Source organism: Littorina saxatilis, linkage group LG17, assembly GCF_037325665.1.
Source record: "Littorina saxatilis isolate snail1 linkage group LG17, US_GU_Lsax_2.0, whole genome shotgun sequence".
Classification (NCBI taxonomy): Eukaryota; Metazoa; Mollusca; class Gastropoda; order Littorinimorpha; family Littorinidae; genus Littorina; species Littorina saxatilis.
In genome coordinates this window covers 12091845-12117095 of record NC_090261.1, presented here as the reverse complement: position 1 = coordinate 12117095, position 25251 = coordinate 12091845, and the positions used below count along the sequence as shown (strand labels likewise).

At 42.0% G+C, this 25251-nt stretch overlaps 2 protein-coding genes across 16 annotated transcripts in view; both read left to right on the top strand.

The window, feature by feature from the left end:
• The window catches only part of LOC138953461 (tubulin polyglutamylase TTLL5-like), a 61536-nt gene extending 40566 nt beyond the window's left edge, over positions 1-20970 (top strand). For 9 of the 10 annotated variants that reach the window (XM_070325290.1, XM_070325287.1, XM_070325289.1 and 6 more), the window contains 6 exons: positions 7646-7723; positions 9445-9752; positions 12556-12750; positions 13492-13679; positions 16216-16323; positions 16887-20970. In XM_070325290.1, the coding sequence (XP_070181391.1) occupies positions 7646-7723; positions 9445-9752; positions 12556-12750; positions 13492-13679; positions 16216-16323; positions 16887-16890 (881 nt within the window). In that variant the 3' untranslated portion in view covers positions 16891-20970. The remainder of the gene's footprint in view (positions 1-7645; positions 7724-9444; positions 9753-12555; positions 12751-13491; positions 13680-16215; positions 16324-16886) is intronic. The other variant, XM_070325285.1, reaches the window with a different exon arrangement.
• An 833-nt stretch (positions 20971-21803) lies between these two features.
• The window catches only part of LOC138953464 (nucleolar and coiled-body phosphoprotein 1-like), a 47190-nt gene continuing 43742 nt past the window's right edge, over positions 21804-25251 (top strand). For all 6 annotated transcript variants that reach the window (XM_070325306.1, XM_070325304.1, XM_070325305.1 and 3 more), the window contains exon 1: positions 21804-21864. The gene's annotated coding sequence lies outside the window, so the exon portion shown is untranslated. The remainder of the gene's footprint in view (positions 21865-25251) is intronic.

Below are 25251 nucleotides of genomic sequence, written 5' to 3'. Positions count from 1 at the left end.
GGCTTAAAAATTAATTAACGACTTTGGTCATTAAAAAACTGAAAATTGTAATTAACATTTCTTTTTCATAAAACGATCCAAAATTACGTTCATCTTATTCTTCATTATTTTCTGATTCCAGAAACATATAAATATGTTATACTCGGATTAAAAACAAGCTCTGAAAATTAAACATATAAAAATTATGATTAAAATAAAATTTCCGAAATCGATTTTAAAACAATTTCATCTTATTCCTTGTCGGTTCCTGATTCCAAAAACATATAGATATGATATATGTTTGGATTAAAAACACGCTCAGAATGTTAAAATGAAGAGAGGTACAGAAAAGCGTGCTGTGCAGTACAGCGCTACCGCGCTAAACAGACTCATCAATTTCACTGCCTTCTACGGACTATTTAATTGCATACCAAAACATTCTCAGTAAGTTATTGTAAGGATGTTCCCGTTTGGTGAGCGTTCAAATGGAAGGGACACTGTTTGTACTGTGTGTAAAAGCCTGACAGTATCTGTGATGGTTTACGGGAGGCTTACTGTCCGGGCGTGATTTCCGGGATATTCATAACAGCCGTCCAGCACCAAAACGAGGCGCCATTGTTGTAAAGGGCCTAGTCCACGAAAATAAATTCTTTGAAAATTTCTCACGCTCGACAGAAAGCAGGCAGGATGTTCCCGTTCGGTAAGCGTTTAAATGGAAGTATGCTTGTACTGTATGTAGACGCTCGGGGAGCTCTGTGATGGTTTACGGGAGGCTTACTGTGCCTTTAAGTCAACACCTTTTTTTTTCAACTGAAAGACTGTTGGGTTCCTCTCTCTCTCTCTCTCGCTCTCTCTCTCTCTCTCTCTCTCTCTCTCTCTCTCTCTCTCTCTCTCTCTCTCTCTCTCTCTCTCTCTCTCTCTCTCTCTCTCTCTCTCTCTCTCTCTCTCTCTCTCTCTCTCTGAAAAATAAAGTTCCATCATCTCTCGATCTCTCTCTCTTTCTCTCTCTCTCTCTCTCTCTCTCTCTCTCTCTCTCTCTCTCTCTCTCTCTCTCTCTCTCTCTCTCTCTCTCTCTCTCTCTCACATGGTATTGCAGAGGTGTTTCTTTTCAGCAAAAGCAGTGGATTAAAGTTGCTAATTAAGTTTGTTACATACTCCTGTGGTATGAGAGCAATTCCTTGCGATGGAGACACTGCATTTAGAAAAATAAATGCTCTCATTGAACAAGCATGTACAGATCAGTTTGAATCACACTTTTCTTCCATTGTGACAAATATTTTGTTGAATATAATTATGGTACGCTATAGTATACAATAGATGTTTGAACAACATGTTTCAGCTGCAAGACTACAAATGTTCCGGTTACTATTGATATACTCTGCCAGTCTCAAAGAAACTCTTTCATGCTTTTATGGGCTTAGTTATTTTCTTTAACGTTAACAGTGGTTCAGTGTTTATTGTTTTCATTTAGTCATCTCTTTTAGTTCATGAGTTACATAGATGAAAAACTTAGTGATAGCAGGATAAGTCATTTAGTAAGATTTTTAAAGGATATATAGCACATTAATTACTTGACTTTTCAGCGTGACGCCATGTAACATGTTTTCTTGGTTGATCACATAAACTCTACATCTTATAGTTGTGTTTTATTCCCCTTACCTTTGTCAGTTTGTTCAGTGTTTTGCATTATTTATATTGGTTATGATATTGTGCACATGAAAATAAATACTATTGATGCAGGTGATATTCAGTAATTGTGATCTGCTCATACTTGTCAGAGCATAGTAACTTGTCGTTAATTGTTATATCTGTCTGCTGATCTATTTTGGTTCATCCTTGAATGCTTTGATGTACAAAATATGAGCAGGATTTACATGATATACAAAACGAGAGTTGGAACTTTTTTTGTTCAGCAAATTCTAAGTGAATTAAGGGGTATTTTTTAAATTTCTTTCTTTTTGTTATTTTCCTACTTAATTTTTAATTTCTCTTTATTTGAGATTAAATTACATATTCTTACGCAACTCACATAGAAAGCATTAACTTCAGTTAAAGTGCTAGGACACTGAACTACGCTTCACCCCAAAGGGGAAGCAACCCCCTAAAAAAGAACGGCCTTGACCTCTAACCCAAGCTATACAAGAGTCGAGGTCATACCGTCACGTGACCTATCACGCGTGACTCAACTGCCGCCATGTTGAAACCTCACTCCCACTTCAGTCACCAAGTAGTTCGGACGCTTTTTACACTACGCTGCGGGCTTTTAGCCTACTGTCTTCTAGACAGTGTTTCACCCCGTCTACAGGTCCCTGCTTCTCATGCACAAGTTTGGGTGAGCTCGTTCTAATTGTTTGCTTTTGCTTGCGTTTGTTTCTTTCTCCGTTGTTCGGTCTGGTTGTTGTTTATCAATATCATAACTCAGACTGGTTTTTTGTCAGCAATGGCTGACAAGGAGAAATAGAAACCACAGACTAGTCAGTAGCTGCTGAGGTTTCTCCTATTAAGTTTCGCATAAAGAGAAAGGCAAAGGCACTACCATTTCTGTTCTTGACCCAGCTTCTCTTACTACTACGTCTGTTAATAGCCTTGAATGGTTGAAAACGACGTTAAAGGCATATGTACGCGCTCCCGTGTTTACAAAGTGTAGTTTGTCTATAATCGATGTCAAACGCACCATAAGACCATGTAATGACGATATGTCGCCATGCGCCGACCATATACTTGTTTTACAGCTTGTTCTAGCCTCTGAAAGTGAGGATGTCAACAAAGACGCGGAGGTATTTCCCTTGCGTCAACGCTACCTCTGTGGCAAATCTAGATAAATAGGACGATCTAGATCAAAATAAAATTGCAATATCTTGCAGGGAACTTAATTTAGCATGTCTCCAGCTGTGGGTAAAGCAATTAGTGTGTATAGTCATCGAGTACATATGGCTTTAAACACTATATGAAGAAGAAAGAAAGAATGTCTGTTAAATTTCGGACCCTATGAGTCCAATCATGCCGGTGCTGAAGCAGGTTAAATTTAGGTTACTTCAGCCAAGGCAAACACAGTGGGAAAGAATACTTGTGTTAAAGATGGTTTTTCTTCCCTTTTTTGAGATGTTTTCGACCCAAATGTATAACATGTTGCCATTCGTCGATTTTGTGCTCGCTCCCGGCGGGAGTGGGCGACGCGGCTTGTTGTCACGCATCGAGGTTCCGCCTTCATGCACAGTCACTTCGGCTGACGTGCACGCAGAGGAGTGTGTTTACTTCATACGAGGAGCTTTCACGCTCTACAGGTTAGTCAAGTTCACCGGTAGCCAGGTTCTCTGGTGAAAGTGTTCAAGTTGGGCCGGAACTAGTAGCCCCCCCGCCACGGCCGGGGGGTGAAAGTACGACTCCCCGGAGGCTATCGCTCTTAGCAAGCGGAACTCGGGGGGTCGACACCGGACAACAAGTTGGGCCGGAACTAGTAGCCCCCCCGCCACGGCCGGGGGGTGAAAGTACGACTCCCCGGAGGCTATCGCTCTTAGCAAGCGGAACTCGGGGGGTCGACACCGGACAACAAGTTGGGCCGGAACTAGTAGCCCCCCCGCCACGGCCGGGGGGTGAAAGTTCGACTTTCCCAGAGGCTATCGCTCTTAGCAAGCGGAACTCACGGGGGGTCGACACCGGACAACGAGACAGTTGTACTCACAGGCAGACTGGTTTGTCTCCGGTGAATGTAAACAAGTCTCAACTTCCTCCCTCTGGGCAGGAAGCTGCTTTCGGGCAGGCTTTGCACGGTTCTTCCGTTTTGCAATCAGCCTCGCCTGTGGTGGATCGTTTTAGTGACGCAGCTAGTCACAGTGACTTTCACGGTCCGGCCACAGCAGATTCGGAGTTCGACGATTCTCACTCAGTTTCTGAGGAGGAAGTTGATGTCAAGTTGTCACTCAGACTTAAACCGGCTATGGTTACTGCAGCTCAGGTGTCTGCTAAGTACTTCGCTGAAGGGGTGACAGCTATGACAAGCTCTGCGGCACCACCACCCTCAGTGGTGGGTGATTTCCGCCCTGCTTTAATGGAAGTTCAGGGATATCGTTTTAGCGAGTCTCCTTCTGTTGCTTACGAACTTTCCAGGGTGCTGGCTAGAACTTCGGGTTCTGAGAATAGCTTGCCTGTGGATACTGTGCCTTTACTGGCTGCACACGGTCAGGCTCCTGATGCTGCTCAGCCATGGCTTGCCTCAGACCAGTTACGGAGGTCGAGCACTTCGTTTCATTCACGCAAGTTTGCTCTCTCCCGTCGTCATCACAGTCTTATTGAGACTTACGCTTTGCCGAGTGCACCGCTTCCGGTCACTCCGGAGTCGGCTAATCTCAGAGAGGAGGAAGATACTCGTTGGAACTTGCGTCTCTTTCAGAGACACTTCTTCGATCTCTTTCGCGGTCGATCGCGGTGTCGTCGGATCCTTTCGTATTTCGAAACGACTCTAGCGTGAAAGACGTCCCCATACTCCTGGCCTCTTTGGCTAAGGTTTCAGCCGAACAAATGTCAGTCGTGGCACGGTTGTACGCACTTGCGGTTTACACACGCAGGGACGCTTTCTTGTCTGGCTCTAGAATTTTAACTTGGGGAAGTTTTCTCATATGATTCTCCTTTTCCACCACTTCCTTTGTGGGCAGCGATGCGGCGTTGCTTTCGCTTGCGTCACCCGCGCAAGTAACGCTTCACTCGCTGAGCGATATCCGTAGTCCTAGGTTACACCAAGCCTAAGAACTTAGTTTATTCTTTTCTTCGTACTACGGAACCGCTTCCGGTTGCACCGGACTTGTCGATCATACATCTTAACGTTTATAGCAAGGAGAAACTGTCTGTTTTCAAGAACAATGATCTCCTGGCTGTGGAAGATTGTGGCCGCTCTTCTTTCTATTATCCGCGTCTTGGTACAAGACTTTGATTCGTTCTTTCCCTTGTGCGGTTTCCTACTCACGGGATGCCTTTGTGTTCTGTCGGGACACATATACAAAGGGTTTAGCTTTGCTGTTCGTCTGGGAAAAGGCCGCGGCCGACAGTATTGTTCTGTCGGTGAGACTTAAATCTCTTCCTTGCTCGAGGGTCTTCTTTGCGAATCCTCTTATTTGCACACGGACTCTTCTCTAACAGAGAGAATCTCACAGCAAAAGGAAAAGCCCACGGCAGGCCTCGGCTTCTCTTATCAGAGAAAAGCGCTAAGCTGGCCGTTCTCAGCTTTGGTTTTTTATCTTCTTCTCGGCATGGCACGTTGCCAAATACCCGCCAACCACTTTATCTCCTCGAGGCGATTTAGCGGTAGGGTTCAGTGGGCAAACAATAGCATGCTTTCATGCATACTCTTGGCACTTGTCAACTGGAGTCTTAGCGTTCGGCTCCACTCTTCTCTCTGCCTCTGTGTTTTCCCACAGCGGCTGGAGGGGCGTTTAGAACTTCCACTTTATTGAGGGAGGCACTGGGGCCCTTCCTGTTGGGTCACTTATATAGATCGTGCATATATTTAATTCAGATCTTCAGGGCTCTGGTTTCGTTTTCTAAGCAATCAAATGAAGAGCTGGAACATGTTAGTGTCTTTTCTTGACTGGTTCACAGACACAACCAATCTTTGGGTTCTCACACCACTGCTCATGCAGGGCGTTCCCGTTGGTTCTCTCTCCACCAGCGAAGCAGTTCTGTCTCTTGCGGATTTCTTTCCTCTTGTCAGGGGAGAACATGTGTTGATTCAATCAGACAACACCACAGTGGTCTTTTATCTCAATAAGCAGGGGGTGGCATCTCGCCCCTTATCACTGCCACAGCGAGCATGCGAGGTTTTGATGTGGTTTTTACCACCACGAGATCTTTTTAGCAGTGAAGTACCTTTCTGAGAGGCTCTATGTTTTTATTGGCAGACTCTGGTCAGTCGGCCAAGAATGTCCACTCGGATTGGACCCTATCTCACTACGCGCTTCTACTCCTTCTGGTGAATTTGGAGAAGCCGCTGATAGAAGTTTTGCCTCTCGGTACTATCACCTTCTGCTAAATGTTCGTCTCCCTGTTCCCGGATAATACTCTCGATTTTACTTTGAGCGGCCTGTTGGTCGCACATTATGGGCCCATTCAATCTTGGTTGCCAGTCCTTTGGGCTGGCAAGAGGGCGCCGTTTTTACACTCGAGCCACACGGGTGTCTACTGTAAGGGAATCATTGAGACGCTCAGGGGCTTCTGCCCCAACTCTGGATTTGGTCTAGAGATTCCATAGGGGTTCAGCGTCTTCGTTTTGTGTCACTTTGACTGGCTTGGAACTAATGGCGTATATTAACGGAAAGAACTCCACTTCTCTCCGTTCAATGCGGGTGGCGAACCACCTATCCTGGCTTTCCGATTTTTCTCCCACGTCTCTGAATTAAGACTTTATGTGATTTCAGTTGCACTGACACAGCTAGGTCGCAAAATATTTTCACTTGGGTTCTTTGTAGCCAGCGTGATTAAAGGGAACCTCCCTTTGGTTGGCTGAAAGCAAATCTCCAGTCCCGACTTGGGACTTGCTCCTAGTTTTGGAGTTTTTGAGTTCGGATTGTTTAATCCTTGACAAAATTAGCCTCTTCTAGAGGCAATGATTTAGTGAAGTCAACCTTAGCTAAATGGACTGCCACATTGATTAGGCATGCCTACAGTGGTGGCAAGGAAAAGGGGGGGGGGGCAGTCAGTCCTCCCTTTTCAGGCAGCACGGGCTCAAGAGGTCAGAGTGTAGGCCTCTTCTTTACCTGTTCTCAAGTCTGAGAGACTTACATAAGTCATGAATGCAGCTCATTGAACGTTCAGGGACGTAGTCATGAGTTTCTATCGGCGGGGTATTTTAAGTACCCGCTATCTTAGCACACATCTACTAGACATCTTCTGCAGAAGATGTCTTTTTATGTTTTCCTGGGGACGTATCTGGTGCTCGGCAGAACAGAAATTTCGGTTTGCTAGCTATTGTAGCTACAGGCCAGATACTTGCAAGATGTTAACTGTGAGTTCTTTTGCCCACCACCTAGATTAGCAATCTGCTTTCTATGTGAGTTGCGTAAGAATATGTAATTTAATATAAAATTTCAAAAATAAATTTTGATTTAATTAATATACTTACCAACTCACATATTGAATTCCCTCCCAGCCTGCCCCGCAAATTTTTTTAAAGGGGGTATATGTTTTAATACGGGATGAGTTTCACCGGTATACATCCTGCGCAGGCGCAGTACACCGGTAGTGGAAATAACAGCTAAGGACCATGCCTTATATGGCATACGGTTTTTGTTTCAGAGTTATTTCCCTATGTTGCCATGCAAGAGTGCTTCAATGTCTTATCGCAAAACGAAGTTATTGCTTAGGGTTTCCCTAAAAATGAACAGATCACTTCAGTGGGAGTGAGGTTTCAACATGGCGGCAGTTGAGTCACGCGTGATAGGTCACGTGACGGTATGACCTCGACTCTTGTATAGCTTGGGTTAGAGGTCAAGGCCGTTCTTTTTTAGGGGGTTGCTTCCCCTTTGGGGTGAAGCGTAGTTCAGTGTCCTAGCACTTTAACTGAAGTTAATGCTTTCTATGTGAGTTGGTAAGTATATTAATTAAATCAAAATTTATTTTTGAAATTTTATATTTAGTGAAATGCTTGATTGCTGATCCAAACCTTGATTAATTGCAGCTGTGAAGGTAGCATCTCGACCGTCTTCCGCATACGGCCCGAAACCAACGCCTTTCTCCACCTCTGAACCAGTTGTTGGTGAGTAGGGATTCTGTAGTGTATCAGTCAGAACAGCCCAGAAAATTCAACACTTTCAAATATTGACTGTATTACAGAGGTAGTGGTCGGTTAAAAGGTACAGCACTGCTTTAATTCTGCTCAGACATTATTGTAGCTAATTTATAATTGTAGGTGTTGTAAGTTTGAAACTACTCTTGGAAGGCTCATGCAGTGTTGTTACTTTGCAAGGCTGTTTGGAAATCTGGATAATCTTCCTTAGGACATTTTATGTCCAATCTATCTGGTTTACACAGGTATTTTGAGTCTCATCTGAGAGTTTTACACACATATTTTATGTCTCATCTGTGGGGTTTACACATGTATTTTGTGTCACACACTTATTTTGTGTCTCATCTGTGGGGTTTACACATGTATTTTGTGTCACACACTTATTTTGTCTCTTATCTGTGGGGTTTACACAGGTAGAATTTTGTGTCCAATCTATCTGGTTTACACAGGTATTTTGAGTCTCATCTGAGAGTTTTACACACATATTTTATGTCTCATCTGTGGGGTTTACACATGTATTTTGTGTCACACACTTATTTTGTCTCTTATCTGTGGGGTTTACACAGGTAGAGTTTTGTGTCCAATCTATCTGGTTTACACAGGTATTTTGAGTCTCATCTGAGAGTTTTACACACATATTTTATGTCTCTTATCTGTGGGGTTTACACATGTATTTTGTGTCACACACTTATTTTGTCTGTCATCTGTGGGGTTTACACATGTATTTTGTGTCACACACTTATTTTGTCTCTTATCTGTGGGGTTTACACATGTATTTTGTGTCACACACTTATTTTGTCTGTCATCTGTGGGGTTTACACATGTATTTTGTGTCACACACTTATTTTGTGTCTCATCTGTGGGGTTTACACATGTATTTTGTGTCACACACTTATTTTGTGTCACACACTTATTTTGTGTCTCATCTGTGGGGTTTACACATGTATTTTGTGTCACACACTTATTTTGTCTCTTATCTGTAGGGTTTACACACGTAGAATTTTGTGTCTAATCCATCTGGTTTACTCAGGTATTTTGAGTCTCATCTGAGAGTTTTACACACATATTTTGTGTCTCATCTGTGGGGTTTACACATGTATTTTATGTCACACACTTATTTTGTCTCTTATCTGTGGGGTTTACACATGTATTTTATGTCACACACTTATTTTGTGTCTCATCTGTGGGGTTTACACATGTATTTTATGTCACACACTTATTGTGTCGCTTATCTGTGGGGTTTACACATGTATTTTATGTCACACACTTATTTTGTCTCTCATCTGTGGGGTTTACACATGTATTTTATGTCACACACTTATTTTGTCTCTCATCTGTGGGGTTTACACATGTATTTTGTGTCACACACTTATTTTGTGTCTCATCTGTGGGGTTTACACATGTATTTTATGTCACACACTTATTTTGTGTCTCATCTGTGGGGTTTACACATGTATTTTGTGTCACACACTTATTTTGTCTGTCATCTGTGGGGTTTACACATGTATTTTATGTCACACACTTATTTTGTGTCTCATCTGTGGGGTTTACACATGTATTTTGTGTCACACACTTATTTTGTCTGTCATCTGTGGGGTTTACACATGTATTTTGTGTCACACACTTATTTTGTCTGTGGGGTTTGTTTACACACGTAGAATCTGTCTGGTTTACACGCATACTCTCCACAGACACGTACAACGAAGAAGCCATACGGGAAGCCTTGCAGCGCCTGGCGACGCGTCAACAGGCCCGACAGTACTCTGCCATCAACAGCTCCAGCGCCCTCAAACCCGGAGAGGGCAGCCGACCCTCCAGCTCCGGATCCCACCGCCGCGGATCCTTCTCCCGCCAAGAAGAGCGACCCGATGTGACCGTCCATCCGGGGAATATCAAACGGTCGGACTCCCGCCCGAGTAGCAGCAGCGGAGTTCGCTACATCAGCAAGGAGGAATACATGGCCAACCAGGTGCGCCGCATCCATGCCGGAAAACCACCGGTGGGTAAACCGCCCCCTGGGGGAGGGGGGAGGAACTCTCAGCCCAACGTGCATTTGGCGAATGCCAACGCCACCTTCAATAGCTTCATAGATGAGAGCACGCCTCAGTGGCAGACGGAGATCGCGTCGGCCTACAGTCAGGTGGGGGTTGTGTGCTGGCTTAATGGTGTGTGGCCCTTGTGTGGTGTGAAGTAACGTAGGCTTGTTTTGCAGTGAGTATACACCTGTCTGTGTTTGTTTGTTTTTAAACCGTGTTGTGCTGAGGCTTTGGGTGTCGAACATCATCTGTCAGAAGATTGAATTAATTGTCCAATGGAATTTGCCTGTATTGTGTCAATCGACCAAGGGTTAAAGCTTTTGCATCCAAACAAATTAAAAAGTCAAGCTAGAATCTTGAACATCATTCTCCAAAAGCATCAGATGCTAATGCTTGATTTTGAACTGTTTGGTTAATGGTATGTGAATCCCACCACCTCGATTTTTATATCTAATCATCAAATGTTGTTCTGTGCAACGATCCATAAGCTTTGCAAGTCAACTGGTAACTAACTACAAACGTAGGGCGGTCTTGTGTGTATTTGATGCAGTGTGCTCAATGGTATTTTCCTTGTTGTGCAAAGCATCAGTTGTCAAGCACTACAGATATAGGCCCTGCAGGTCTTCACATGGCATAAGAGCATTCTCCAACACACACCCAAATTCATCGGCCAGCAGTTACCTTCTATGCAGAGTGGGAATTTTTTGTTGAATTAGTTGTAGACGATGTTTGGAAATTACTCTGTCAAGTTTGTATCGGGTGTGGCTTGTGTAGCTTAACTCAGTGTTTTTTCTGTGAAAAAGCAAGGAAAAACAAGGGAAAGCAACTCTTCTGCAATCCACAAAAACCTGAGTTATTTCCAGAATTTGTCTATTCAGCAGAAATGTTCAACTCTGTAGAGAACACAGCCAGGCTGTTGATTTTATGTATGTGTTCAATTGGAAGGATGCTCCCATATTATGTAAAAGATGGTTGACATGATCGTTTGCATGGGACATTTCCAGTCTATTGCTTTATCATGTTCAAGGTGTTTTGTCTGATTGCACCTTCAGCCCCGATGCAACACTGTTATAGGCTTTTTGGCTTTGGGTTGTGTGTGTTTTTCTTCTTCTTTTTTTCCCTTGCGTTTGTATGGTGGCAAATATCTGTGTGTGTGACCACCAAACCTTTTTGGTTGTCATTGTTATTGTTGTTTTTGTTGTTGTTGTTGTTGTTTGTTTGTTTTGAACTCACCGTGTTTAAGATTTAGTTTGCTCACGCGGCCGAAGGCCAACTTTCACCCAGGTGAGTTAACTGGCTTTGGCTAGTTAAGTGTGTTTGGTTTTTAACTCCGCATGTTCATGATGTAGACAGTACACATAATTTACTTTTGTTCATACTAACTAATACGTGGGATTATTTCTTTATTTACTTTTCAGTTTGGAAATACCCAGATTACGTTGTTGTTTTTTACCAGAAATTAAATTTAAAGTTTTGTTGATAATAGAAATCAAACTTCATCAGATATACATACCAGTTGATATTTAATTTTACAAATTTCTTCCTGACAGGTGTAATGTAATTACTGGCTTTTAGACTTGGTTTGAGTGGATGACGTAACACTAGAGCGACTGTTTTTGTGTGAGAAAGCCAGTATTCGTACTTGAGAAGGATTACCGGTTTTGAAGTAAATGTAGCTTAAGCGCAATCACTGCATCATTGCTCCCATGGGGTCGCCTTCATGCGGCGGGAGTGTTTCCACAGAGCTACCCCACCCCTTTACTTCTCTTCTTTTGTCTTATTTCTGCCTTACCAGTCCTTTCACCTATATTTCCTTCCAAGAAAACTCTCCCTACTATTCCCTGCAGTTTTCCAATTCTTTTCTTGTTATCTTATTTCTACCTGACTGGATCCATCACCTTTATTTCACTTACCAAAAGTCTTCTTTTCCACATCCTTATTTCTCTGCCCCCCCGCATGTCGTATGAGGCGACTAACGGATTCTGTTTCTCCTTTTACCCTTGTTGAGTGGTTCTTGTATAGAATATAGTCAATGTTTGTAAAGATTTTAGTCAAGCAGTATGTAAGAAATGTTTAGTCCTTTGTACTGGAAACTTGCATTCTCCCAGTAAGGTCATATATTGTACTACGTTGCAAGCCCCTGGAGCAATTTTTTGATTAGTACTTTTGTGAACAAGAAACACTCAACAAGTGGCTCTATCCCATCTCCCCCCTTTCCCCTATCCCATCTCCCCCCTTTCCCTCGTCGCGATATAACCTTCGTGGTTGAAAACGACGTTAAACACCAAATAAATAAAATAAATAAAACTGCATCATTGGCATTATTACTATAGCGGGACACCCATTTTAAGACCCATTTCCTGGGCTTTCTGTTCATAAGCTCTGTAAATGTACCCCCATTCTAACCCTTAGGCTGGTTGTCGCGACATATGTCGCGCTACTTTACGTATACTGTCACCTGGTTGTCGCGACATATGTCGCGCTACTTTACGTATACTGTCACCTGGTTGTCACGACATATGTCCCGCTACTGGCTCTGTCTGTTTGGTCGGTTCCGATTACCTCCCATGGATGCGAAAACCTATATGACCATTTTTCTTTATTTTTCTCTCTGTTAATTCACCAGTGGCTATGTAACATGTGTTACAGAATTGCACCAGTGTAAGGGTTAAGACTCTTTTGCTGTTATGGCCCCATTTCTCCGATTTTTCTGGTCTTAAAAGGGGGATACACTGTATAACATTGCATTTTTTTTATCATTTTCAGGTGACGGGCGTTCCACCCAACAACTATCACACAGCCTCCGTCAACAGTCGTCAGTTTCAGCTGGCGCTGCAGCAAGCCAGAAACAGCACCGCATCCGATACCACGGTGGAAGCCATCCAGTCCAACACCCAGCACCGACAGCAACAACAGCGACTGTTGGAGCAGCAGAGTCGCACCATGATGGAGGCTAGCAAGGTGACTGCTTTGAGGTTGATGATTGTGTTGTGTTACACCCTCACGGTCAAACCATTCGGGGCATGTTTGTGTGTGTAACCCCGACTTTAGATGAGATACACAGGTGTATGCGTGTTTAGGTGCAATCAGTCACCTGCACTTATGGCAGAATGATCGAGGTCTGTTACGTGCCACTAAGGTTTGGGGTGGAACATCGATACCGTCTCTGAGTCTGCACATAAAGTTGACTTATGGCCGTCCCGGCCTGGATTCGAACCCGTGACTCTAGCATCACAAGTCCTGTGCTCTACCTCCTTGGCTACCCGGCCCCTCCCCTGGTTTGAGGGCTGATGATTGCAGTGCTCTGTATTTCTGTTTGTCAGAATTCACAATTTTAAAGAGTTTATAGCAATAGTGTGTTCAAGATACAATACTTTTTTCTGCAGCCTTAACAGCCCTTCGCCCTCTGTTTGTTTTTTCTATCATCCATTCCCCTAACCCCTACCCCCTCCGCCCCCACCCCTCCCTCCCTCCCCCCCCCCCTCCCCATTACCTCTGTCTGTCTGTCTGTCTCTCTCTCTTTCCCTCCCCCCTCCTTCTCTCTGTCTCTCTATCTCCCTCCCTCCCTTCCTCTCTCTCTCTCTCTCTCTTAGTCTGCATTTCTGTGAGAGCCATATGGACATCAATTATCTCTCCTTTCTTTCTTTTTTTTTTTGAGCACAGACACCCAAACATCCAGCTAACAACAACTGTATGTTGCAGGCCAAGCACCATGCCATGGTAGCCCAGGCCCATGCTGCGCAGCGCAGCAGCCAGACGCTAGGGGACAACTTCAACGGTCACCTCAGCATTGTAGACGTAGAGGCACCAGTCATTGGGTTTGCCCCCAAACCCCCCATAAAGCCTGCACCGCCACGCTCCAAGCCTACTGGTGCCCACAGGCTCACTCGGTAAGGGGCTTGGTATACCTACAGTTCAGTGAAACCCCCTTTTTAACTCTTACCAGTTCGCTCCCTTGCTTGCTTACGATGCCCCCACTGTAGTTTTCCACGGACCAATTATCTAATTATAATTGTTGTTTTTTTGTGTTTTTTTTACATTGGATGGGTCGGACAGTGGATAAACTCATATTTAAGACACACTTTATGACTGAAACAAGCTGGGTTTTTGTTATAAGTTAGTTATAGAAATGCATTATTAGGCAACAAACAAAAAAAGTCTGTTAACGGTAACATAGGCCAAAAAAATAGGGTCGGTAGGTCGGGACTTTTTTTTATTTTTGGTTTTTCCCCAAAACATATTTTTAAGTTATTGTGCAAAAAAACAAAGCCCCTTTTTTTTTACTTTTTTTTCAAATTTTTTTTTTCCATTTTTTTTCCATTTTTTTTTTTAATTTTTTTTTTTTTTTTTTACCAAATGCCAAACAAAAGTCTAGGGTCGCGCGAAAAAATAGGGTCAGTCAGGATACCGTAAACAGAATATTTTTTTGGGGGGGGCCTTAGGCATGAAACGTCCAACTTTGAAATTTGGGTGGGGGTATTCAGGTGACAATAACTTTTTTGTTTATCAGCAAAACTCAAAAAAACTTTGCTATGTTATGTAAAATGAATGCCAAAACAGACTAGTTAGCAGCATATCTAAAATAAACTGAACACAAAAAAAATTTCTTCTTTGTGCTTGTCACGTGTTCCAAAAAATGGGCGTACAAATTTCAACAAAAATCATGTTGTCACCCCCATAACCTGTTTTACCTTTACAGATAGCACAATTCTCTTTGCAAATATGAAAAGCTTATTCATTTTCCTTTCATTTGATATATAACTTTCTATATTTCATTTAGAATATGACCCCAGCTAGTCACTCGGCAAGTAGGCACCAACAGCACTGTAAAATATTCCTTAAAACCCCCGAACTAGTAAGAGTTAAGACCCCTCACTTTAAGACCCGTCACTTTAAGACTCCCTTTTAAGACTGTTTCCTCAGACTTCTCTAAGATGTACCCCAATTTTAAGATTCCCATCTTTTTAAGACCTGATTTTCCACACAAAAAAATGTCAGGTCTTAACCCCTTCACTGCCCACCCCGTATGTAATACGTGGTCATTTTCGGTTTGTCCTACGCCCATAACCGTTTCTCATACGTGGGATTTGTGTCAACAACATTTCAGGACATTTCTGAAAACTAAATGGGAGGTAACCACTGTCCAAGTACTTGTTGGTTTAAACATAAGTTTATTTTAACAAGGGTTACAATCATGACATGTATACAAAGTTCACAGAAACAGCAACAAGCTAGAAGCTTATAGTGGTGTTCCAAGTACTTGTTGGGGTTCTAAACACAGTTCTTTCCCATAGACCGTTCGGATAATGCTGTTATACTGTGGCAGTGAAGGGGTTAAAAGTTGGGTTCCACTGTACTGCAAAGTTGTATTCAACTTACACCAATGTTTGTACTAGCTGGCTTTCAAGGTGGTGCAGTGGAACCTCCTTTAAAAGACCACTGTTTTTATAATGTGATAAGGTGGAGTGAAAGGGGGAATGGGCCAGGAAGCATTCAAATGAGATGCAGAGACAGAGGTTGCTATAACATGTCTTTATTTAACATATACCAGAAGTTTAAACCCTGAAGGCAGTGTAGTTCTCTCCTCAAGGAAGAACGACACACAAGTCATCACACAACTTTAACACACTGAATCGTCCACCGAAAGTCGTCTCGCTGATAAGAAATCAGCTATCAAACACAGTTCATCAAGTCAGGCAAATCAATCAAGGAAATGTTCACTTGTTTAAACTGCAGACTTCACACTAACACAATAAGATTGTCACTTCTAAAAAACCAGTTTCACAAGGCTAAACACACACTGACAGACCGCTACACGATCTGGACACCACTAAGTCACCGGTCCGAATGTTCAAAACTCCCGCTGTCGGGGATGACGCTGCACGCATCCTAAATACAAGGGCGACACCTACGAAAACATACACGCATGATTGCTTCAAGGGGAAATAATTGGGGTAGGGACTGGAAGAGAGGAACAACACGTTTGCCGTGAAATCGCCACACGGCTACAATAAATTCCTTTCTTTTAGGACCTTTGCTTTTTCAGAATTCAAGGGCGGATCTGGGGGGGGGGGGTTACACGGGTTACGTAACCCCCTCCCACCCCCCCACCCCCCCAAAAAAGAGGTAATTTATTGGCTCAGGATGCACCAGATAGCTCTATTTTGCTTCTTTGGATAAAAAAAAATTTCCGGGGGAGCATGCCCCCGGACCCCCCTAGAGGCTTAGGCGCCTTCGGCGCCGTCAACTTGTATCTTCGCAGTCATTTTGTAACGCGCCCCCCCCTCCAAAGTGAATTGATCCGCCCTTGGAATTCCTGTTCATAACCTCTGCAAATTGACCCCCATTTTAGGACTCCCTCCGAAAAGTGATGAATGTACTAGCGCTCTGTGAAATCTGCTTTTAAGTCAAACTTGAATTGTGCAGTGTGTCACCAGCAGAGGATCAGTCACTCAACTTCAACTTTTACAACAGTTTGCAGTACGACATTCACACCGGTCAAATGCGAAGGAAAGCAGAAGGTAACCAAGCTAGGTAAACTCACACATGTGCTCTTTCCTGAAAACTACGGAAGCTTCTTTCTTCTGCTGTCCTTTTCAATCAACTAAATAGCAGTTAGTAGTTTTGGTTCCATGAAGCAGACAGAGAGAGTTAAAGATTGTAAATAAGCTCTCTCTCTCTCTCTCTCTCTCTCTCTCTCTCTCTCTCTCTCTCTCTCTCTCTCTCTCTCTCTCTCTCTCTCTCTCTCTCTCTCTCTCTCTCTCTCTCTCTCTCTCTCTCTCTCTCTCTCTTATCTGACTGTTACCCCACTCTTCCTACTCCTTGCTTCAGCTTCACCATCATCGTCATCTTTATTATCACGTGCTGAAGTTTTCCGACCTCCTTTTGTTGGTTAACTTTTAAACTTTTTAATTTTCAATTTTTTAATTATATAATTGTGTGTCTATGCGTCTCAAGGACAGATTGTAAGAAAAGGCGTAGCCTTAAATCTTAATCCTTGTTAAATAAATTTCAATTCAATTCAATTCAATTTACTTTCCAACCACAAAGTAGCACACAAAGACACGTCGATTCATTTCTTGTTGATCTGATTTCAGGTAAATGAGGTTTCACTGAAGCAGGACTGCTGCCATTGGAAATTTTGCCATCGCTGTCAGCCGAGAAATACTTTATGCTGCAAGAATTAATTTATTCAGCACTCTGTGATGCTATGCTTGTACAGGTTTCGTTAGAGCCGGCAACTTTGAGCAATATAATCTGACCTGACTTTGTTGGACAGATGCGTCACTCAAATGTGTCTCACTTTTGTGTGTGTGTTTGAGAGTGAGTGTGTGTATGTGTGCTTGTGTGCGTGAGTGTGTGTGTGTGTGTTTTGCAGCATGCTTGCATACGTGTATTTGTGCTGTTGCGTTAACGGAAGATCTGAGGTGACAGCAGACGGTCACAATTTTACCACAATGTGTGACATGTTAATGCGTATAAAAATTGCTAATGCCAGGATTAGGGCATCATGTACAAATAAAGTCAGAATTACTTTAGGTACATGTACTTTGATAATGATTTTTTAAATTATTTGAATTAGTCATGATTTATATTGTTTGTTTTGACGTTCTTTGATTTTGATTCTTTTTTTTTTTTTTTTTCTTTTTTTTTTTGTGTTGTTGTTTGTATGCCTTTCTTCATATTTTGAAGATGAGTTCAGAGCGTTGTTCGTTGATTGAATTTGTGTTCTAATATCAGTAGAATGTGTTATATGTTGGATTATAGATTGGCTATACTGGAGTACATGAGACTCATAATCAAGAGAGGCATGGCATAAATGAAAAGATCTAAGAGAGCAAACGGGAAATAAGCACTCCAGTTATAGACAACTTCAACAAGTGAGAGTTATTTATAACGGATTTTCATTTCAAGAGGAACTGGGGAGAAATACAAAGAGGTGCATATAGACATCTTCAGAAAAAGTCAGACTGCAAACATTGAAGGTTGGCAAAAATGAAAAGCAAAGACTGTCACTCTTGTTCAGGATAAGGATAAGGATAAGATTTTATATAGTCCATGAGGGTAACCTCACAGAAATTCGGGCTGCTTTCTCCCTGGGGAAAGCGAGCTGCCATACAGTATACGGCGCTACCCATTTTTAAAAAAAATGTTCCTGCATGCGTGTATTCATGTTTCCAAGCCCTGAGACTTAATGCCGTGTCGAACGCTGAAGAAGAAGAAATGCCGTGTGAGATGGAATTTTTTTACACTTTATTTCAAGTCACACGGGTATTTGGTGGACATTTTTATCTATGCCTATACAATTTTGCCAGGAAAGACCCTTTTGTCAATCGTGGGATCTTTAACGTGCACACCCCAATGTAGTGAACACGAAGGGACCTCGGTTTTTCGTCTCATCCGAAAGACTAGCACTTGAACCCACCACCTAGGTTAGGAAAGGGGGGAGAAAATTGTGGCCTGACCCAGGCCTGAACACGCAACCTCTCGCTTCATAATTATCTCTTAACTTATTTGTTACACAGTAGAAGAACTTGTCATTTAGTTCACAAGTCCGTAACAAATATTGTCTCTGGTCTTTGCTAATATTGTATATTCTTTATCAAAGCTCTTTCGGCAGCCAAAAATAGTCTGCTATTTTTGGAAATTTGTGATATATATGTTGTGGATATAGTGGCACTTGTTATTTGAGGTCCCTCTAATGAGAGGACATCTCCCAATAAAGGACAGCTTCTATTATCCACTGCTCTATTTAATTGACCAAGATATAGCTGTCATAAAAGAGCATGTACGATGTAGCAATCATTTTGTCATAACATGTTAACCTCTGTACATGTACTTAAAGTCATAACTCAAGAAGCTGTCATCTTGCAGGAATCGCTTCATACAGGTACCTCTGTACTTAAAGTCATAACTCAAGAAGCTCTCATCTTGTAGGTATCGTTTCATATTAAACAACAGTTATGGTATAATGTTATGAAGTATGCGTAGAGTGTACAAAGGAAGTATTTAATATATGCAGTTGAGAATCTGTACGTAACTCTCCGTCCATTAATGGGTTGTGATACTTGTATGTAGAGACATTCCACTTCGTCCAGAAGTAGAATGGCATTTTGTGTGAAACCAGCAGTGTTTACATATATTTTTATGTACGTGTGTCGCTGTGTACAAGTTCTCAGGAATAGCGCGTAACCTAGCTGACCTTTTGTACCTTTGTAGAAATCAGAGTACTTAAAGATACTGTACCCATGTAAACTATTGTGTGCGCGAGCAACACACCTCTGTCCCAGCTCGTATATTGAATAAGAGTATTCTTCCACGTGGACACATACCATAAATCTATGGCATGGCTGCTTAGCATGCAGAGTGTGAATTTTGTGTAGAATTTATTTTACAGATTGAAACAGGTGGCACTTGCGACATTGATTCAACAACAAAATAGCAAACAGGCGGTTGATGTTTGGTATGTGTACAAGTGGAAGGGTGCTCTTATTCTGTGCAAAATTCAGGTCAGGTATGAGGCAATGTACATGATCGCTTACACTAGAAGGATAGTTTCTTTAAAAGCAACAACTGAAATTAAGCATTTTCAGTTGAGTTTTGTAGCCGGATAATGAGTGTAGCAGGATATTATGAGTGTGTCCTTTTTCTCGCATAAAGATAAGGCACAGAAACCTGTGCATTGCATGATCTTTACACTGATATGAGTTCATTCCATCTGAAAAAATATTATAAATCTTGAAAATGGGCAGTCGTGTAAGGATTATACAAAAGAATTTAAATGTTATTGAATCGTTGTATCATTAAGGGTAATTAAATCAGTATTATTGAATTCTGAAATTATGAGTTTATATAATCTGCGGTTTGGCGCACAAGAGAACATTCCTGCTGGAATTCAAAGTGAGACAGTCATTTGGGGCATTCTGCTTTGTGTACAACTGTAATGCAGAACTTTGCCATGTTGTCAGATTTTCCTGTCGTCTATGCTACACAAATGTGTGTCAAGTCATTTGGAAAACATTAATGCAGACATTAATTTTGTCATATTGTCAGAGTTTTCTGTGGTTTGTATGGCAGAGATTTATATGAAGTTTAGTGCGACTGTCCTATTGTCTGACAAAAAACGTGTCAAGTCAGTGTTTTCTACTAGTCAGAATGGCAGTTTTGTTAATGGTCACTGTTTTACATGTTCGTCTGTGACATTAAGGTGTAGTAATTGCATGAAGAAGTTCATCTGAAATAGTGTTTAAGCTGTGTAAGTCGATGACAAATTTCAAGAATGAGTGTCAGCAAAATGCTACATGTGCCTGAACTTGTATAACAATGGTTAGAAGTCACAACAGGCGGTGTAGCCTTGTGGTAAACACATCGCCCTTCAACCTGGAAGGTTTAGCTTTCGAATCCCTTCTGTACCTGGTTGGTTAAGAGTAGAGATTTTTCGATCTCCCAGGTCAAACAATGTGGCAGCCCACAAAAGCAGAAGATGTTGGAAGCCACAAATCAGGAATAAGAAATCTGTTGGATTCCTGAGTCTCATTAACTTTGTGAGAAACCAAGTTGTTTCTTACTGCTTCAATTCTTCTTTGATGTTTTTTGTGTTTTTTCTCACAGATTTTTCTCTATGGATGACTAAACTGCAATGCATTTGGCAGCCACCAGAATTTCAAGCATGTGTCAGGCTATCTTTACAGGGGTGAGTTTGTTCTCAAGGAGGATTGAATTTTGACAGGAGTTTTGTACACACACAATTTTTTTTAAATCCCTTCATTTGTAATTGTTTGTATGGTTTTTTTTTCTCCTTTGCCTCTTACTCCCGTTTACATTTCTATTTGTAATTTGGTTACTGTTCACATTTTCAGCCAGGTTTTACCTTTTAAAATCTATTAGAAAATGAGGTAAATTTGTTCACGACAAACGTAATGATTGTGAAAAAATTGCATGTTCTGTCACTCCAAAACAGTCAAGCTCGCTTTTCCCATCTCACAGTTTCTACAGTTTTCAGGTTTAATTTATTCGTCGCAGTGGGATTAAGTTGATTTGTACATTTTGTTGTTGTTGTATATTGGTATGCATTTTAAAGCTCATCCACCAGCCATAATTCACATTTATCAGAAAGGAGGAGAACTTTCTGTTTTCTCTGTCGCCACCATACACAAAAGAATAAAGATGTGGTAATTTTGACTTTGACTGTATCAGTGTATGTGTGATATGCCCCCCTCTCTTTCTTTCTCTCTCTCTCTCTCTCTCTCTCTCTCTCTCTCTCTCTCTCTCTCTCTCTCTCTCTCTCTCTCTCTCTCTCTCTCTCTCTCTCTCTCTCTCTCTTTTGCTGTAAAAATGTTGGTTGGAGTGTTTTTACACTGATTAACATATGTATCCATCTGTTTGTGTGTGTGTGCATGCGAGGTGTTGGTAGTAATAAATTAACAATCATTTCTGTCTCTCTCGATCTCTCTCTCTCTCTCTCTCTCTCTCTCTCTCTCTCTCTCTCTCTCTCTCTCTCTCTCTCTCTCTCTCTCTCTCTCTCTCTGACAGACGTATATATATGTATATATATATATATGGCATAATATGCACACACACACACACACGCATGTCTACTAACAAACACATGTGAGCACATATATGTTCCCCAGTAAACTCAGTGCTTGCAATTTGCAATGCAGAGAATAAACCTCCCCTCCACCCTTGTTAAATAAATCTTAGTATTGACCGAATGAAAAAAAAGCAACAGTTACGGGATAATGAAATATGATTGTAAATAAGATAGCGTCAAATCCCCTTGCTTATCGGTGTTTTAACTGGTTTGGGTTGGTATTTAGTTTCCTTTTTGTTTGGTTGTTTGTATGTCTTTTGAATTTCTGTCTATTGTATCTTTTTTGGGGGTGCTTTTGTCAAAGGGGAGGGGTGTTTTTAATTGTTTATTCGTAAAACCTACAAAAACTGCTTTGGCAAAGAAAAACACACACAATCATTTCCTCTAGCAGAGTTGCGCCCCTTACAATAACACATGGAGAGAACTCTTCAGGCAAAGTTCACAGAAGGGTAGCTGGAGGTTCGGATCATGGACCAACTTTCGTGAGTAGGCTTTGGAATTTTTGGAATGTTGACAGTTTTTTAATTGATGCATGCATTGTTATGCAATAGATTGTTCGTTGGTGTTCTTGTCCTTAACATTCAGTCAAATTTAGTCACGATTAGGACGTAGAAATTGTGTGATGTCCAATGATAGCTGGGTCTGAGAATTCCCTGTTGCGTCAAGTTTCAAAGCCGTCTGCTTCAAGGCGTTTCGACGGCAGAGCAGATGTGCAACTTTCGTGTACGTGTGCCACAGGAGGGGGGTCTGCGTTGCTAGAGAGTATCGCAAATCGTTCGTACTCTCGTGAAAGAACAGGGGATGTTCTGTCCGCGATAAATAGCTCAACATTTCTTCTGTCTACACAACAACAAAAAAAGTTAAATCGATCTTTAAAACTCTTTGAAATAGCCCATCACTGTCTCAACCGAACACGTAGCATTCAGCTCAAATGGTGATCCAACGTAAACGTAAAAGCTGCAAGTGCTAAATTAAAGTGCAGTCTGTACTTTTGTTCAATGTTTCATTTGTTTGGCTTTCATCCATTTGCAGTAGCTTTGCTCATATCGTTTTCATGCATTATTTTTGTTACCAATTTTGAGACTGAGAGTGAGAGGTATAGTCTGATCATAGACCTATATTCTAAATATAGGTCCCTGCCTGAATTAATTTAAAGGGATGATTCCAAAAAATAAAAATAAAAAAGGCCCTAAGATCGCTTCCAAAGTAATAGACTAATACCATAAGATTCTGCGTTACAAATAATGCTGTGTAGGAGGACTGCCTAATTCACTTTGCGCAAGTGTTTAACTCATTGTCTCCCAGGTACAGATATATCCTTACCCACTCATATGGCTCTATCTGACCAGGTACGCATATATATATCCGCTCAGATTGTTAGCTTCAGTGGCTTAAAAATTCCTGTAACGTCCATTCCAGCGTGTTGATACACAGTTTCTACACAGTTACTACAATTCTGAGTGACCTGCTGCAGTGAAGCTGGTCTCGGCTTAAAAAAACTTGGTCAACATAGGTGGGGTAGAAAGTTTTAAGTGTTTAAAAAACAAATTTAATTTTAAATGTCGTCAAATAAGCAAGGAAAGAGCACCATGTTAGGGTTACTTCCAGGGCGGGGATGTAGCTCAGTCGGTAGCGCGCTGGATTTGTATCCAGTTGGCCGCTGTCAGCGTGAGTTCGTCCCCACGTTCGGCGAGAGATTTATTTCTCAGAGTCAACTTTGTGTGCAGACTCTCCTCGGTGTCCGAACACCCCCGTGTGTACACGCAAGCACAAGACCAAGTGCGCACGAAAAAGATCCTGTAATCCATGTCAGAGTTCGGTGGGTTATAGAAACACGAAAATACCCAGCATGCTTCCTCCGAAAACGGCGTATGGCTGCCTAAATGGCGGGGTAAAAAACAGTCATACACGTAAAATTCCACTCGTGCAAAAAAACACACGAGTGTACGTGGGAGTTTCAGCCCACGAACGCAGAAGAAGAAGAGTTACTTCCACTGTGTTACTTCCTTTGTTTGTGCACATGATGACGGTAACTAGGGGGCCGTGTCATAGAGAGGCGGCTAGCCGTCTCCCCGCCAAATGGTGTCTTTTGACGGCGTTATGTTTCTAACACTCGAGAGAAGCAGCAGCTCAGCCCTGATGCATACTTGTGCGTTTTCAAGCAAATCGTGCCGGTTGCGTCTCGATTAAGATACAAATTACAACAGATTCCCAAACGTCTCCCCCCACCCACCCACCCCTACAAACACACACACTTATTGACCTGTGTACAGTGGAACCCCCCACCCCCACCACCCCCCTTTTAAGACCTTCGGAAATCTGAGAAAATCAAATCTTAAACTGGAGGGAATCTTAAAATAGGGGTAAATTTACACATGGTTTGAACAGAAAATAGGGAGGGAGTCTGAAAAGGCGGGTTTTACTGTATATAAGTTTTTTACTTGCTTGACGTTAAAATGACACATTTTTACATTAGGGTTCTACACACTTTAGATACATTAAATGTGTCACAGTTGTGGAGTGACAGAGAGAAAAGACGATAGATTAATCAAATTAAAAGTGCAAGTCTTCTAGCTGTTATCTCCTATTCCTAAATAGCTGCACACGAGGTAATTAGAGAATTCTGACCAGCTGGATGGTAAGCAAAACTGAAAGAGCAATAATGCAATCCAGATGCGGACACAGAAAGGAAATTACTCTGTGTGCTGTTTGACAGACATGTGTGTGTGCAGTCTGGTTGGTACCAATCCCTCAGCACACGTTGGTATACAGCTATTATGAGTCATTACCCTGTCATGTTACATTCACGTTTTCAGACAACTAACACAGATTTAGCACAAACCGAAAACATATCTATGTGTGTGATGAAAGTTAAATTGTTGGATACAGCATCTAGTGCAGCACAACTCCTGGGAATGCAAAAAAAATTCATTCTGATTTATTATGCATACACTGAAAATGACCTTTAGTTTCATCTATATCTATATACGGCTTGTGTGTGTGTGTCTGTCTGTGTGTTCACGATTCACGGCCAAAGTTCTCGATGGATCTGCTTCAAATTTGGTGGGCATATTCAGGTAGACCCCGGACACAATCGTGGAAAATTTTGAACACGTGCGTGCTCTCAGCGCTGCGCGCTGAACAGATTTTAGTTTTTCTGTACAGCAGTCCCTCTCATGAACGGACACCCTTGGGCCATAGCAAAACTGTCCATTCCCAGTAACTCTTCCTTATCTTCTCCAGGCAGTGTTTTGCGCGTTTATCTCCTGATTATTTATTCCAGACTTTACATTGTTACTTGAAGGTTTCAGTGTGTGTGAGATAGAGAGAGATTGCATGTGTGTGTGTGTGTGTGTGTTTGTCTTCAATGTATTATGCTTGATACTTTCCTTGTGCTTGGGTTCTCAAAGAATTCACACCTATTCTCACAAGTTTGTGTACCTTTATTTAGTAGAACGAATACTTATTTCTAGCTCTTTAATTATCACTTAAAACGCAAGGTTGTAAACAATTATTCCAGACATTGCATACTTGTCGGGGATATAGCTCAGTTGGTAGCGCGCTGGATTTGTATTCAGTTGGCCGCTGTCAGCGCGAGTTCGATCCCAGGTTCGGCGGAAATTTATTTCACAGAGTCAACTTTGTGTGCAGACTCTCTTCGGTGTCCGAACCACCCCCCGTGTATACTACATTGGGTGTGCACGTTAAAGATCCCACGATTGACAAAAGGGTCTTTCCTGGCAAAATTGCTTAGGCACAGTTAATAATTGTCTACCATACCCGTGTGACTTGGAATAAGGCCGTGAAAGGTAAATATGCGCCGACATGGCTGCAATCTACTGGCCGTATAAAATTTCATCTCACACGGC